General features: G+C 46.5%; 1 protein-coding gene across 1 annotated transcript in view; it reads right to left on the bottom strand.

Moving 5' to 3' along the window:
- Window positions 1-16,505, bottom strand: part of LOC144819620 (alcohol dehydrogenase 1-like) — a 177,192-nt gene that overhangs the window by 118,569 nt on the left and 42,118 nt on the right. Inside the window, exon 2 of the mRNA XM_078677439.1 lies at window positions 13,408-13,509. Within this exon, the coding sequence (XP_078533565.1) occupies window positions 13,408-13,509 (102 nt within the window). The remainder of the gene's footprint in view (window positions 1-13,407; window positions 13,510-16,505) is intronic.

Here is a 16,505-nt window from a genome sequence, read left to right as displayed (position 1 = left end):
CCTAAAGAAAGACGCCGGAAGAACCCATGGAAGTGGGAAACCTCCCCAAAACTGTCTTGTACTCGGCGGAATTAGGAGGAGCATATCATGTGAGAGTAAGGGTGAACGGGGAAGAAGGTAGGGCTCTTCTTGATTCAGGCTGCAAACAGTCCGTAATAAAAGGGGTGTTTGTCAGGCCCAACCAGGTTCTCCCCAACTCCTGAGTATACATTAAATGTGTCCATGGGGATATAAAAGTGTATCCCATAGCAAACATAACCTTAGAGCTGACAGGGGGAAAGGCTTGCTCGGTGAGGGTGGGTGTTCTCGAGACTCTCCCTCAAGATATTATCATAGGGACAGACAACCCTAACTTCCTGGATTTGTTCACCCACACCCTCAATCTGTCTGCTCCCCATAATGGAAAGAAAAGTCAAGACCCCCTTCTGTATCAGCCTTTCTTTCCCCTGAACCTTGGGCCACTGAAAGGAGCTTTAAATTTGCACAGGCTAACAACACCACACTGTTCAATGCCTGGGAACAGGCACATGTGACACAAGACACCCCTGACCCCAGATTTCCCTGTTTCCTTATCAAAGAAGGGCTCCTCTAAAGACAAGGTGATATTGATGCACCTCTTCAGCTTCTCATACCAATGTGCTTTAGGGAACAAATCATGTTTTATACCCATACACATCTGTTAGCTGGACACATAGGGAGCGATAAAAACCACCCAAAATGTATTGAGGCACTTTTATTGGCCAGGGATTTACAAAGTTATCAAGACCCATTGCCAATCCTGTGATGTGTGCCAGAGGAACACCCACCGTCCACCCGCTGTACCATTACAACCACTCCGGATAATAGGCACCCCGTTTGAAAGAGTGGGGATGGATTTGATAGGGCCCCTACCTAGAACTAGAAAAGGTAATCTATACACTCTGGTCATTGTTGACTACGCCACCAGATTCCTCAAGGCCTTTCCCCTGAATGCCCCTACATTCCGAGTCATAGCTGAGAAACTAATCGAATTGTTCTCCCGGGTAGGGTTCCCTAAGGAGATCTAAACTGATCAGGGCACGCCCTTTGCGTCCAGGCTGATGCGGGAGGTATTCAAAGATCTAGACCTTCGTCACATTAAAACATCAGCGTACCACCCGCAAACGGATGGACTGGTTGAGCGCTACAATGGCACCCTCAAGTCCACTCTCAAAAAAATGCTTTCTGTGAATGGGACAGAGTGGGATCGCACTACCCTTAGCTCTTTATGTCATCAAAGGGCAAACACAAAGTAGTCTCGGATGCTCGTCATTTGAGGTGTTATACGGCCGCCAGCCGTAAACACTCCTCGAGATGACAAAGGAAGCATGGGAAACCGCAGAAACTGGAGAAGAACGCAACATCCTGGAATATAGCCAAACCCTTAAGAACCAACTAGGGAAAAAAAGAGAGTTGGCCTATTCCAACTTGGAGAAAAGCCAGGAGAAACAAAAGAAATACTACGATAAGGGAAAGCGTTGGAGAAGACTAGAAGTGGGCAATTGGGCTCTAGTCTTGCTTCCTTCTAGCACAAACAAGTTTCAGGCAGAATGGATGGGGCCATATAAAGTGACCGGAACAGTAGGGAAAACGAGCTATAAGATCCAGCTCTCCTCCCACAAGAACCAGATCTACCATATCAACTCCCTGAAAAAGTGGATAGGTCCTTTACCAAAGAACAGCCATCTTACCATACCCACAAACTCTTCCCCCAAGTCAACACCAGAGCTGTTATTGATAATCAACGAACTCCGAAAACAAGAAAAAGATGACTTACAGAAAGTTCTATTTCCTTTCTCCCCTTTATTTTCTGACCTCCCTGGGAAGACCTCAGTAATTGAACACCGAATAGAGACCCCACCTCGTGCCGTGGTTAAACAGCGACCATATTGGATACCAGCTGCTAAAAGAGCGGACGTGCGTAGGGAAGTGCAGGAGAGATGTTGCGTCTAGGGGTGATAAGACCGTCCAGGAGTGAGTGGTCCTCACCAATAGTGATGGTCCCAAAACCAGATGGGAGTACAAGGTTTTGTATGGACTTTCGTGCCTTAAATTATATATCTTCTTTCGATGCCTACCCAATACCCCGCATCGACGAGCTCATAGAAAAACTCGGGGAAGCCAAATACATAAGTACGTTAGATTTGACCAAGGGGTATTGGCAAGTGCCTTTAAAAGAGGAAGATCAGAAAAAGACGGCATTCGTAACTCCTAATGGGCTCTAAGAGTTCAAAGTGCTTCCCTTTGGTCTGCATGGAGCGCCAGCAACATTTCAGCGCCTCATGAATGAAGTGTTATGGGAACACCAGTCTTTCAGCACGGCGTACCTAGATGAGACCATAATCTTTAGTCCATCCTGGGAAAGTCACCTTAAGCACCTACAAACCATTCTAGGAGCCTTAAAAGAAGCTGGCCTTCATGTGAACTCAAAGAAATTGAGCATTGGCTATCAGAAAGTGAAATATCTGGGGTAGCTACTGGGTCACGGAGTCAATGAGCCACAGATAGAGAAGGTACGGGCGATTGCAGAAACTCCCTTTCCCAAGAATAAGAAAGAGATGAGGGCCTTCTTAGGCCTTATCGGATATTATCGCCGCTTTATCCCTGCTTTTTCGGAGATAGCAGCCCTGTTAACAGACACGCTAAAAAAAGATTCCAAACCCACAACATATCAATCCCCAACATCCGCCATATGGGGCGCGTTCAATTCCCTCAAAAGAGCAATCACTACAAGTCCGGTCTTAACCTCCCCGGTTTTTATCCGTCCCTTCATCCTACACACTGACGCATCAGAATATGGGGTGGGGGCGGTCCTATCGCAGCTGTCTCCTGAGGGGGTAGAACACCCAATACTCTACATCAGTAGGAAACTTTTCCCTCGGGAGTTAAAATATCCAACCATTGAGAAGGAATGTCTCGCGATAAAGTGGGCGGTGGACAAGTTAAGATATTATCTCAAAGGACATCCTTTTACCCTCTACACAGACCACGCACCCCTGAAGTGGATGAGCCACAACATCTCACAAAATCCCCGAGTCTTGAGATGATTTTTATCGCTACAACCCTTTTCCTTTACCGTCTGTCATCGGAAGGGAACCGATAATGTTAATGCTGACTTCCTCTCTCGATTCCCTCTCCCCAATCGGGAGAATCTAGGGGTGGGTGGTGTGTCACGAGGGGGGCCAGTCTGAAACCGAAAAGAGAAACGCTATAAAAATGAAGCCAAGAGATATACCGGTCTCACCTCTTTTCCCACAGCAACCCGAAAATTGGAACCGGGCAGAAACAACACTCTTCCGCCCGGACGAAGAAGCCGGACCCTGTTTCTTTAACTGGGCCGAGTTTGCGGAAGGCCCCGCCCCTTGGAATGTCACAGAGTCAGACCCGCTAAAACCAGGAAGCGAGGACAGGAAGGTGTGTCGGATCACTGACATAATATCGAGGGACATGATATCGACTATCAAAAATATCGGCGACAAAATATCGACAGACAGAATATCGACTTTGTATCTACAAACAGGTAAGTACAAAAATATCGAGTAAAAAATATCGTTTACAAAAATATAGTTTATAAAAATATCGACTTTATTAAAAACAATGTTAAATTAAATTAATATTAAAAATTAATTACTAAAATATACTTAAAAATACTTAAATTACCTTTTAATAATTAAATAATTAATGAAAGTTATAAAAAATCTTTTTACAATCATATTTGTTAAAACATATATATATATATATAGGAACATAATCTATTTAAATAATATCCAATATTATTACCGTAGGATAGCGGAAGTGTAAAAATTACTATTCCCACTCCAGAGAGTGCAACAGTAGGGAAAGCTTTGGATAGTGTAGTGGTACAAATTACTATTCCCACTCCAGAGAGTGCAACAGTAGAGAAAGGGTTGGATAGCGTAGAGGTACAAATTAGTATTCCAACTCCAGAGAGTGCAAAAGTAGAGAAAGGGTTGGATAGTGTAGGGGTAAAAATTACTATTCCCACTCCAGAGAGTGCAACAGTAGGGAAAGCATTGGATAGCGTAGGGGTAAAAAATACTATTCCTACTCCAGTGAGTGCAACAGTAGAGAAAGCGTTGGATAGAGTAGGGGTAAAAATTACTATTCCCACTCCAGTGGGTGCAACAGTAGGGAAAGAGTTGGATAGCGTAGGGGTAAAATTACTATTCCAACTCCAAAGAGTGCAACAGTAGGGAAAGCGTTGGATAGCGTAGGGGTAAAAATTACTATTCCCACTCCAAAGAGTGCAACAGTAGGGAAAGTGTTGGATAGCGTAGGGGTAAAAATTACTATTCCCACTCCAGTGGGTGCAACAGTAGGGAAAGCGTTGGATAGCGTAGGGGTACAAATTACTATTCCAACTCCAAAGAGTGCAACAGTAGGGAAAGCGTTGGATAGCGTATGGGTAAAAATTACTATTCCCACTCCAAAGAGTGCAACAGTAGGAAAAGCGTTTGATAGCGTAGGGGTTAAAATTACTATTCCCACTCCAAAGAGTGCAACAGTAGGGAAAGCGTTGGATAGCGTAGAGTTAAAAATTACTATTCCCACTCCAAAGAGTGCAACAGTAGGGAAAGCATTGGATAGCGTAGGGGTAAAAATTACTGTTCCCACTCCAGTGAGTGCAACAGTAGGGAAAGCGTTGGATAGCGTAGGGGTAAAAATTACTATTCCCACTCCAGTGGGTGCAACAGTAGGGAAAGCGTTGGGTAGCGTAGGGGTAAAAATTACTATTCCCACTCCAGTGGGTGCAACAGTAGGGAAAGCGTTGGATAGCGTAGGGGTAAAAATTACTATTCCCACTCCAGTGAGTGCAACAGTAGGGAAAGCGTTGGATAGCGTAGGGGTAAAAATTACTATTTCCACTCCAGAGAGTGCAACAGTAGGGAAAGTAAATACTTCTTATATTATTTAAAAACAGTATAAATTAATATCTATAAAAAATTAATTAAAAGTAATTATCAATTTAATATAATATAATAATTAATCAATTAAAATTACAAATTACAATTAATTTTTACTATTAGTTACCTATTCAAATTTATTACAAATTAACAATTAATTAATTAACAATTAATTCAAATTAAAATCAATTAAATAAATTGAATTATTTAATTAATTATGAATAAATTACTTCCCACCCTATTCCCCTATAAACTCACAACCCGCTACAGAAAATAAATTAGTAAAATTAACATAATTAGCAATTAATCAATTAAATAAAATTAATTGGCAATTAAAATTTAATTAATTACCCATAAAAAATTCATTAACAATTAATTCAAAATAAATACCAATAAATATTTTTACATATTTATTTAATTATAAATAAATTACTTCCCACCCAATTCCCCTATAAACCCACAACCTGCTACAGAAAATAAATTAGTAAAATTAACATAATTAGCAATTAATCAATTAATTAAAATTAATTGCCAATTCAAATTTAATTAATTACCAAATATAAATTAATTAACAATTAATTAAAAATGAATACCAATATATACATTTACATATTTAATTAATTATAATTAAATTACTTCCCACCCTATTCCCCTATAAACCCACAACCCGCTACGGAATTAAATTACGCAAAAATTAAAAAAACAAAATTCATTAATTAAAATTAATTATAACATAAATACACACTTTCACCCATATAATAACATAACAAACACTGTAAAAAAATTGATATTATTAAAAATTCGATAATTTTAATCTATATTATATACTTCGATATTTTAACTTTGTATATTTTTAACATTCGATATTACATTACTTACCTTCAAAACGATATTTTTGATGTCTATATTCTGTCCATTCGATATTTTGTCCAGTCTATATTTTGTACTCGATATTATGTCCATTCGATATTTTGTGGTCGATATTATGTCTGTTTACCAGGTGTGTCCTACACCTGAAGGAGAACACGAAGGTGAAGAAGTTGCCGAGCTGATCGAGAGGAGACCGCTGAAGGAGGAAGTGAGCGGAGAAGATCCCAATCTGCGTACGACAGAGCCAGGAGGCCAACGACACGGTGCATCGCCCAGCCACAGTTCAGGAGAAGCGTGGCTCAATCAGGTACGGGCGCGCATCTCGGGTTGGGCGAGGAGGAAGGGTTTTAACCCCCCGTAACTACACCGGCAAGAAACCCAATCACTCCCCTTTCCCGAGCACTACCAGCACGAAGTACCTGCCTGCCTGCTTGTTTGCTTATTGCAGTGGTTCCCAAACTTTTTTGACCCGTGGCTCCCTTGATCTAATTGGCAGTTGGCCGTGGCTCCCCCCATTTTTTTACCGGTGGACGGGAGGGTGGGGATGTAAGCCCGACCTCTGGAGTACTTCCTGTTGTTTTGCCTGCTTCCGTTGTGCCCTCAGACTACCCTTCTGTCCGTGCCTGCCCCCATACCCCTGACTACCCCTTCTGTCCATACATGCACCCGTGCACTCTGACTGCCCCCTCTGTCCATGCCAGCCCCTGCGCCCTCAGACTGCCCCTTCTGTGCATGCCTCCTTTCTTCGTGCACTCAGTCTGCTCCTTGTTTCCATGACTGCTCCATTTGTACCCCCTGATTGACCCATCTGGCAATCCATGCTCCCACTGTGCTTTCAGAATTCCCCTTCTGTCCATCCCAGCCCCCTTCGTGCTCTCAGACTACCTCGTCTGTCCATGCCTTTCCTCCATGCCTTCTCCCTTCGTGCGCTGAGACTGCCCCTTTCCTCCATGCCTGCTCCCTTTGTTCCCTGAGACTGCCCTTTTCCTCCATGCCTGCTCCCTTCGTGCCCTAAGACTGCCCCTTACCTCCATGTCTGCTCCCTTCGTGCCCTGAGACTGCCCTTTTCCTCCATGCCTGCTCCCTTCGTGCCCTAAGACTGCCCTTTTCCTCCATGACTTCTCCCTTCGTGCGCTGAGACTGCCCCTTTCCTCCATGCCTTCTCCCTTCGTGCCCTGAGACTGCCCCTTACCTCCATGTCTGCTCCCTTCATGCCCTGAGACTGCCCCTTTCCTCCATGTCTGCTCCCTTCGTGCCCTGAGACTGCCCCTTTCCTCCATGCCTGCTCCCTTCGTGCCCTGATACTGCCCCTTTCCTCCATGTCTGCTCCCTTCGTGTTTGTGCCCTCTATCCATTATTCCATGCCTGTGCCCTCTATCCATTATTCCATGCCTGTTGTCTTTGTGCCCTCAGACTCAGGCGCGCAACACCCATTAGACTCACAGGGCTTCAGCCCCCGACCCCGACTCCCCCCCCCCCCCCCCCCACGGGTGTCAATGTCAATCTGTGAAGCTGGCAGCTTAGAAACTGGATATGGACTGTGTCAAGTTTTTCATGGGGCTGGGATCCATTTGGGTGGGAAGAGGAGGGAGCTATGACAGAAGGCATTTAGTGTTGAGGTTGTGTTTTACAGATTCTGCGTGTCTGAATGGGGTTGACATCATGTCTGCTATTCAGCAGGAAGGGATGCGATGGGTCAAACCCCATGAGACGATGTCTTTTTCAAATTTGATCCCTGAAATAGGTGTGATTCAGTTCAGCGAGGGTGTACGGTGCCTCCTGCACCCCTGCTGTCCAGTCCGTCCACTCCAAGGATATTTCAATGTCACTGCTTTAACAGTGTTAGAGGGCACCCCGCTGTTGACTGTGCTTCTGATATAGGAGCAGACAGGTGAGAGGCACCAGTTAAGCTAGTATAGAGGTTGTGGAGAACGGAGACCTACCAGCACAGGGTGGAAATGACCCTGGGATGAGAGGAGCAACTGCAGTGTCAGATGGGGTGGGAAGGGTAACTGCGATGCCAAGGAAAGAGGCACCTGGCAGGTGTACCCAGAAGGGACTTCAATGTTGGCCACACAAAGGAGAGAGGGACGTGTTGGAGGTTAGAAAAGCTGAGTTACGTTAATACTGGGGTGGGATGAAAGCCTCAAACCTGGTGTGAAATACGCATTAAAAAAAATCAGATGAGGGGGCTTTAAAATGATCCGGGAAAAGAAACGGGAAGGATAACTTAGACTAAAACCCGCATTTTGTCGCTGAGCTCGTTGGCGGTGGGGCTGGCATGCTGGTTTGTGTGCTGTTGCACAAGAAAGGAACATTCATTGTGACATTGGCGAGGAGCAACAAGGCCCCTTGCTCCCCTGCCCCCCCTCCGTGTGTGGCACCCCAGGATGAGACAGCATCCCGGGTGCACACACAGCCGCACCCGAACGCTTAACAGGTCTTTAAAAGACCATTTGCGTGCTAATGAGGCCTTGCTGTTTTTCCCCCCTGTCTAAGAGCCCCTGCAGCTCCACTCTGTATGTTGCCCACATCGTGCCGCGGCGCCCCTGGCAAGTCATAACCGCGCACCAGGGAGCCGCGGCGCACAGTTTGGGAACCACAGGCTTATTGTTTGGTTGTGGGCACCGTGTGACTCCTCACTACCCTTCCCTTCCACTGATTATATTGGGACCACCGACTGAAACCAAGTCTTTTGTCTTTTCATTTTCCACATACTCCTGACCAGCGACTGGCCTTGTGAGCACCCTGGAGTGGAAGAGAAGAGGAAAATCCCTTCTGAGAGGGCGCCTATCCCCCGACAAGGAACAAGAAATCACCCTACCTTTTTATAGACACAGCCCAAGGCGTAAAAAACTGGTAAAACCAATAAAAACTGGGTTAACACCACTTGAAGTTTCCGAGAGTTCCTCTAACCCGCTAAACATGAGCAATTTCAAGGGTACAAGGGTGTCAAAATGACACCCTGCTGCACCCCTGAAATGAATCTGTGCACATATGTTGCACATACACATGCCATAAGAGCATGTGTGTGCGCAACATGAAACTTTGAAAAATGCACAAAAGTGCATTTTTCAACGTTTATGCAAATTACCATGAAGTTCAACTTCATAGTAATTTGCTACTCCTATTAGCGAAATCGGTAATTGTTTAACTTTAATGCATTGCATTTAAGGGATCTCAATTTGGGATTCCTTAAATGCAATCGCAATTTAACGAATCGCTATATAGAGATTCCTTAAATTGCGATTTTTGCATTTGGGATGATGCATCCCAAATGCAAAAATACCGGTCGCAAAGGGGCAGATTCTGTCCTTTTGCGACCGGTTTTTCCTTTGATGCATGTGCCTGATTGTCATTTTCTACACCAAGAGCTCTAGCTTTCACTAATGCGAGACCAATTGTATTGCGAATGCTTGTTCTCTTTGTAACCCTTAACTAATTACCACCAAACTTTGCAACATCAGCTAAGATAGAGTAAGGAATATCATCAGCCAATATAGAGATATGAATCGGTCTGCAAAGTTTCATGGAGATTCGTTCAACGGTGGCAAAGTTATTGCCATTCAAAAATCAGAGGAATTCCTAATCTCTGAGAATCCTGTGTGCCGCTTGGACCGGCGGGCTGACAGGGGAGCAGACGCCAGCTTGGACCAGGGCACTGAGGCGGCCAGGTCAGCGCTCCAGTCCTCGCGCTCCTCCCCTATTTCAGGAGCTCCCTTGCGCGCGCTCAGTGGATGCGACGGACCCAGTAGCAGTGGGTTCGCGTCTGCTGTTGCGGCGCGTGGAGGTGGCATCCTTCTTCCCGCCCTTGATTTAAAAAGCGGCATTTTGGAACATCGATATTTAAAAAAAAAACTTTGCACTGATATTTTTAAAATCTGCACTTTGCACTTTCTTACTTTGTTGGCCCCAGCTCCCTGAGTCCCGATCCGGCACGGCTGTGTGCCGCTTGAACCGGCGGGCTGACAGGGGAGCGGGCGCTATCTTGGACCAGGGCACTGAGGCGGCCCAGGTCCGCGCTCCAGTCCCCGCGGCCGGCCGGGGCTAGGGGCCCCTCATCATGCCCGTCTTCTTTCTTACTCTGCTGCACAACTATGCTCATTCCAGGACCACTGGCTACCTCAAGCGACCACCCGTGCACGGATTAATGAACTTGGCCTGGCCCAAGCATCACCTTCCCCCACCCCTCCTGCCGCCCTGCCTTCCCTTTCCCCTCTCCTCCCTGTCCCCCTCCGGTCCCTGTCCATCCCTAACCCGGTGCCCACGCCATTGCATCTGTCGGCTTTCTTACTTAATACTAGGTCAGCTGTCAAACATCAGTTGGAACTGTTTGACTTCTTGGACTCTGTCAAGCCGGACCTTCTATTCTTGACAGAGACTTGGTTCCGCTCTGACTCACTTCCTAGCGTGTTGGCAGCCCCCACCCTACTTCGTCCTCAGGGCCGACCGGCCGGAGGGTCGGACAGGAGGTGGGGTTGCCTTGATCGCCCGAGCGGGCCTTCATTTTCAAGTGCTTCCTTCCCCTCCCATGTCTGCGGTAGATTGTCTGGTCATACGCTCTGCCTCCTTTCAGGTCCCTCTAACGTGCGTTCTTATTTATCGTCCCCCCCGGCCCTGCCCAAGCTTTCTCCCCGCCATTCAGGACCTTCTAGGAACCCTTGTAATCAACAATTCCTCGGTCATGTTACTTGGGGATTTTAACTTCTGTCCTAACGATCCAGCCGAAGACGTCATATCCCGTGATTTCACCCAGCTTCTCCTCAGCTTAAACTTCGTCGCCCAGGTCCACACCCCCACTCACACTCGTGGCCACATCCTGGATCAGATCTGGACACTCAACATCTCAGTTTCCGCTCCTACTGTCATGCCCTGTACATGGTCGGACCATTCTCTGATCTCTTTTGTTCTGGATCTTAGTTTTGATAATAACCCTCCCCCTCCCCAACACACCTGGGCGAGGAACTGGAGCAGAGTGGACATTCCTGCCCTCTGCTCCTCCCTGTCAGCCTCTGGCCCTGACCTGGCAGGCCTCGCGCCACCAAGTCAATTGACCGCCCTGAATAGCTGGCTCCTGAAGGCCTGTGACCAAGTAGCCCACTTGAAGTGCGCCACAGTCAGACGCGCCCATGATGCAAATAAATGGTTCTCTTCCGCTCTCAAGGAAAAAAAACTGGCAGTGCGTCAAGCAGAGCGAGCTTGGAGGCGCGCCTTTTGCCCTTCTTCCAAACTACGCTACACTGCCAGCCTCAATGAATATAAAAGGGATATTCTCCTCGCCAAGACATCTTATTTCTCGGGGAGAATTCTCGCTGCAGAGAACCAGCCAAAAGAAATATTCGCCACAGTTCGCGAGCTGGCTTCTTCTGACAGGGCCTCCCCCAAAATCCCCCCTTCCCAACCCCTGTGCGACTCTCTTAATGACTTTTTCATTGAGAAAGTCGCACTTATCAAGGCAAAGATACCTCCGCCCTCCCCTACCTTCTGTGATCCCCAGCCTCCCCCACCACGTCCAGCCTGACCCACTTACCCCCTTTCACAAAAGAAACCTTCCTCCCCCTGCTGACTCGCGTCAAGTCAGGATCCCCTGCGGACATCGCCCCGGCGTATGTCCTCCGCAAGATCTTCACAGATTGTCATTCCCCCCCCCCTCACCCTTTTGAACGACTCCCTTGAACATTGCTTTGTGCCGGTTCCCTACAAAGCGGCCACCATCATTCCCATTTCAAAAAAACCTGGGGCCGACCCGTCTCTCCATCAAACTACCGTCCCATTTCCCTTCTCCCCTTTTTGGCCAAAGTCCTTGAGGCCCATGTCACCCAGGTTCTTGGCGCCTTTGTGGAAGAGAGTAGGGGCCTTGCTCCCCGTCAGGCAGGCTTTCGACTCAGGCACTCTACCGAGAAGGTTGCCATCTCCGTGATGGACGAACTAAGAGAGGGGCTAGACACCAACACCCCCCAGGCCCTCGTCCTCTTAGATCTTTCCGCCGCCTTTGACACGGTTGATCACTCCATCCTTCTTACCCGTGTCCAGGTGGCGGGCATCGGGGGCCCAGCTATGACCTGGATCAACTCCTTCTTAAAAGATCGTACCCAGGCTGTCCATCTTGCCGAATTCTATGCCCCCCTCGCACGGTCCAGTGTGGCGTTCCCCAAGGGTCTTCCCTCTCTCCCTTATTATTTAATGTTTACATCTTCCCACTTATCTTTGCATTACAGCAGATGGAGGTCACCGTGTATAACTACGCTGACGACCTCCAACTTATTTTCCATCTTTCTCATTCCCCCGCTAGCATTCACAACTTTCAATCGGTTATGCTGTTCATTAGAGACTGGATGAACTGCAACCATCTCAAATTAAATCCGGACAAGACGGAACTTGTCGTCTCTGGTAGCACTCCCAGCCCTTGGTCCCCTACCTTCTGGCCTCCTTCCCTGGGCACTCCCCCCCTACCTTCATCCTCAGTTAAAACACTTGGCATTACACTCAATCAACACCTCACACCCCACTCCCAGATCAGCTCAGTAGTCTCCTCCTGCTTTTTTGCTCTCTGTACTATAAGGAAAATTTCCCGGTTCTTCTCTCTCCCAGCTTTAAAACTGATCCTAATGGCAATGGTCCTATCTCAGCTGGACTACGGGAACATAGTGTATAACGGCACTCCTGCATATGCCCTTCGTCGCCTTCAGCGAGTCCAAAATCAGGCTGCTCGCCTGATTTATGGGCTGCCCAGATTCCATCACACTTCTCCCTTGCTTAAATCATTACATTGGTTGCCAATTAAAGAACGGGCCCTCTTCAAGTTGGGCTGTACCACATTCCAGGCCATTGCGGGGACTGCTCCCGCGTTTATTTCATCTGCAATAAAGGTCTACCGTCCCAACAGAGAACTCCGCTCCTCCGCGAAGTTCCTTCTCTCAGTACCCCGATTTAAGAAAAGCAGATCAGGGGGTCTGAAATTTGCTGTTCTAGCCCCGACCTTCTGGAACTCTCTCCCCCTGCACATTAGATCTGTCCCTTCCTACTTGGAATTCCGCAGGGCCCTTAAGACTTTTCTTTTTTCACAAGCTTTCCCATCTCAGTAATTTTCTTCCCAAGCCCCTGGGCCAAGCATCCTTTTGCGCCATGAAACCGCTGGGTACACGTGCGCTCTATAAATTCTTTTAAATTCAAATTCAAATTCCTAACTACAGATTGGCTACCGCCACTCTCTTATGTGATATATAACACAATATCTATCAATACAAATATTCACGGTACATAGATGTGGAGTTAGGAATCAAACTCTATTCATACGTAACAGTAGATATTTTTGTCCTCAAGATTTTGGCTACAATATTAAGGTAATACAATATCCCATGCTTGATATTCTGGAACCACACCAGAGATTTGTCATTTCAAGGGTGCCTTAGGTTTAGGACTTTAATCGGTACAATAATTTATGAACTATGCTAACTTTTCTAATTAAAAATATGTAATGAAGGAAAATAATGCCTAGGAAATGTCAACACTTGTGCAATGTGACCACTTTTGACAACAGTAACCATTTTTCCAAAAGAAAAGTGTTATTTTTCAGTATACAAAAATACTTTACCTTTATTCGGATTTCATGGGCTTTTGGTGGAGCAACCTCTATCTCTTCAATAGAAAATGGTTTATTTGGTTCCCAGGTAACGGCAGCCTTGCATTTTATAACCTAGAAAAAAACAGTAAAATTCATCAAAGGGGTTATCCACAATGTTTAATGTTGAAGGATAATATTTGACGTGAGCATAAAGTTGTTCTTGGTATATGTTCTCTTTTTTTTTTTAAACTTTTTTTATTATATGTCCTCTTTTTTATGTTTATTTGTTCTTCACAACCATTCTACTCCATTGCTTGGTGCACCTCCCTGATTTGCAACACACGGTGGTATATTTCCGAATAATCATGAACTTGTAGCAATACATAGTAGTTTTTTTGATAGATTTGCCAATCAAATTAATGATATAAGGGGACATTCAGGACACCTAACACATTAGGCTACTTCTGCTGCCTAGAGCCACACAGCTGGCCACAGGTTGTCTCTCAGGCTTTTCCCAATAGCCCTGAGCAAGCTGTTTGAGGGTCTGAAGCTTGTCATCATAGATCATCTAATGGCTCATAAAGACGTTGGCTGGCCATCACCTTACCTCAGGCACCTGTCAACAAACGTTATAAGATTCCAAGCTAGACCTCAGCCAACCATAATTAAGCGCTCAGCCACCCTCATAGACACTATGCTAGCCCTGAGGCAAACTCAACAGGCTCTTAGCTAGTCTTCAGTGTGCCAATAGTTGATCATCATAAAATCTCAGCTGGCGCTCAGATCTGATAGAGGTCCTCATTTACTTTCAAATGACCTTTATACCCTCTATCAGTGCTCAGGCCCACATCACAAAGCTCAAAGTCCATTAATACCCCCCGCAGTGCCTCTGTCATCCAGTGGACACTCTCAACTTGCATTAACCTCACAGTGGTCACACTACACTGGCTCTCAGCAACTCCAGGACACCGCAAGTACAACTGAGGGAAAACCTTGCCTAAGTCTCACAAGTCTTAACCAGGGCTTCAAATGTCCTCATCCAGTTATAGCGTACCAATAATTATCTCTCTTGAACCAATAGCCTCACTCTGCCAACCTCTATAGCCTTGAGACCTCCTCTTCTGCCTGTTATTGCCTATTGCTTGCCCCTTAATAACACCCCAGGCAGCCCTCAGACCATCTCTGCAGAATCTCAGATGTCCTGCTTCTTTTCAGACCCTTGCATTGAACCCTCATTCTCTCGTAAGCCTTGTGTACAGTCTTTGCTAGCCTTTTGAGTAGGGTCTGTATTGCTGGGCTGCTTTTAACATGGTCTTCCACCCCTTTATTTTTAGCTGAAGGGTGGTTTGACCCATGTCGCTGAGTAGGGCTTTAAATGGTGCTGGGGCACGTTGTTTGATTAATAAAAAGTATACGAGGATTTATACACTATGGGGTCATTAGGATATTGGGCGGATAGCCTCCGCCAGGGTGGCGGAGGCCACCGCCTCCCTGGCGGAGGCAATCCACCCGACAACCACTCTCGTTTTCCCCTCCGCCAGATTAGGATGGCGGAGGGGACAGCGGCGTACGGAAAGACTGTCCGCCGCCTTACCGCTGTGGTCACCTTGCAACCGCGGCGGTAATAGATTAATATGGTGGCGGTGTCCAATGGACACCGCCAGCGATATTACGATGGCAAAATGTGTGGGCCTTTCCGCGGCGGCAATGCCGCCACGGAAAGGCAGGTGGAGATTGCTGCGGGGGCCCCCTGCAGGGCCCCCAGGTTGCCACTGTCGGGGGGCACATGGGGTACCTACGGTACCCCCCCACATTCACATATGCAAAGCGGCAGGCACCGCGCGGTGCCTGCCGCTTTGCATGTGAGAATGCGTCAGCTTATGTTTTACATTGTGGCGGGCGGTGCAGAGAGCACCGCCCGCCACAATGTAAAACATATAGGATGTGCCCGCCACTGTGGCGGGCACATCCTAATACCTCCAACGGGACCCCCGCCCTTATGGCGGGTGGTCCCGATCTCCGTTAGGGTGGCGGGCGGACAAAGTCCGCCCGCCATCCTAATGGACCCCTATATGTCTCCTGTAGTTCTTGTTGTCCCTGTCAGTCCTTTGCAGGCTGTAAACATGACATTTGGCATCGATGAGGATCTGGAGCCTGCACCGCAGTCACTGCCAGCCACTTAGCTGACTGGAGGTTCAGGCAATGGCATTCCAGCAGAGCGCACTCCCTGAAAATTAAGTTGTGGTGAGCGCTGCAGAGGTGCTCCCGTATGTCATGTGCATCCAGCAGACACATCCAAAAGCAAGCATTTGAAGTGCAATAGGTCTTGCATTTGTTTGAGTTACAGCTATTGGCATTGTAATTGGCAATGTATTTTACCTATGTGTCATGGAGTGTATGTCTGTGGTAAGTATTGGAATTATGTGGGTTGAATTGAATTTGTTAGTTGTGTAATTGTGTGGCATCGAATTGTCTGGTGTGGAGGGGCTTTGTATAGTGGAATTGTGTGGCCTGGTGGGCTGTGGAATTGTGTGGATAGTAATTTTGTGGTATTGAGTGTACTGTAATTATGTGGAGTGGAATTGTGTGTCATGGAGTGTAATTATATGGAATGGTATTTAGTGGAGTTCAATTAAGTAGTGTGCTGTTGAATTTTGTGGTATGAAGTTGAATTATGTGTTGTGAATTGATATATGTTGTGTGTAATGGAATTGTGTTGTGGAGTGGAATTATGTGGTTTGGTGTTGAATTATGTGGTGTGGAATGTATTTGTGTGGAGTTGCATAGTTTGGCATGGAACAGTGTGGTGTTGAGTGAAATTATGTTGAGTGGAATTATGTGGCATGGTGTGGAGTGTATTTATATGAATTGTTGTTATGTTGTATAGAGTAGATTTATTTGGGGTGTATGTATGTGGTAGCGAGTAGCGTGTAATTAGGTGGAGTTAAATTATGTGGTGTTGATTGGTATTATATGGAGTGTAATTATGTTGCATGGTGTGGAATTACGTGGCGCTGAATTGTGTGTTGTGGAATTGTGTGACGTTGTGTTGAATTATGTTTCGTTGAATGCTTGTTGTCTTTGTGGAGCAGTGCTTAGGAAGCAGCCTTCACGGGAAGTGTTTTTTT

Source organism: Lissotriton helveticus, chromosome 2_1 (assembly GCF_964261635.1).
Source record: "Lissotriton helveticus chromosome 2_1, aLisHel1.1, whole genome shotgun sequence".
In the NCBI taxonomy this organism is placed as follows: domain Eukaryota; kingdom Metazoa; phylum Chordata; class Amphibia; order Caudata; family Salamandridae; genus Lissotriton; species Lissotriton helveticus.
This window is presented reverse-complemented; position numbering and strand designations above follow the sequence as displayed.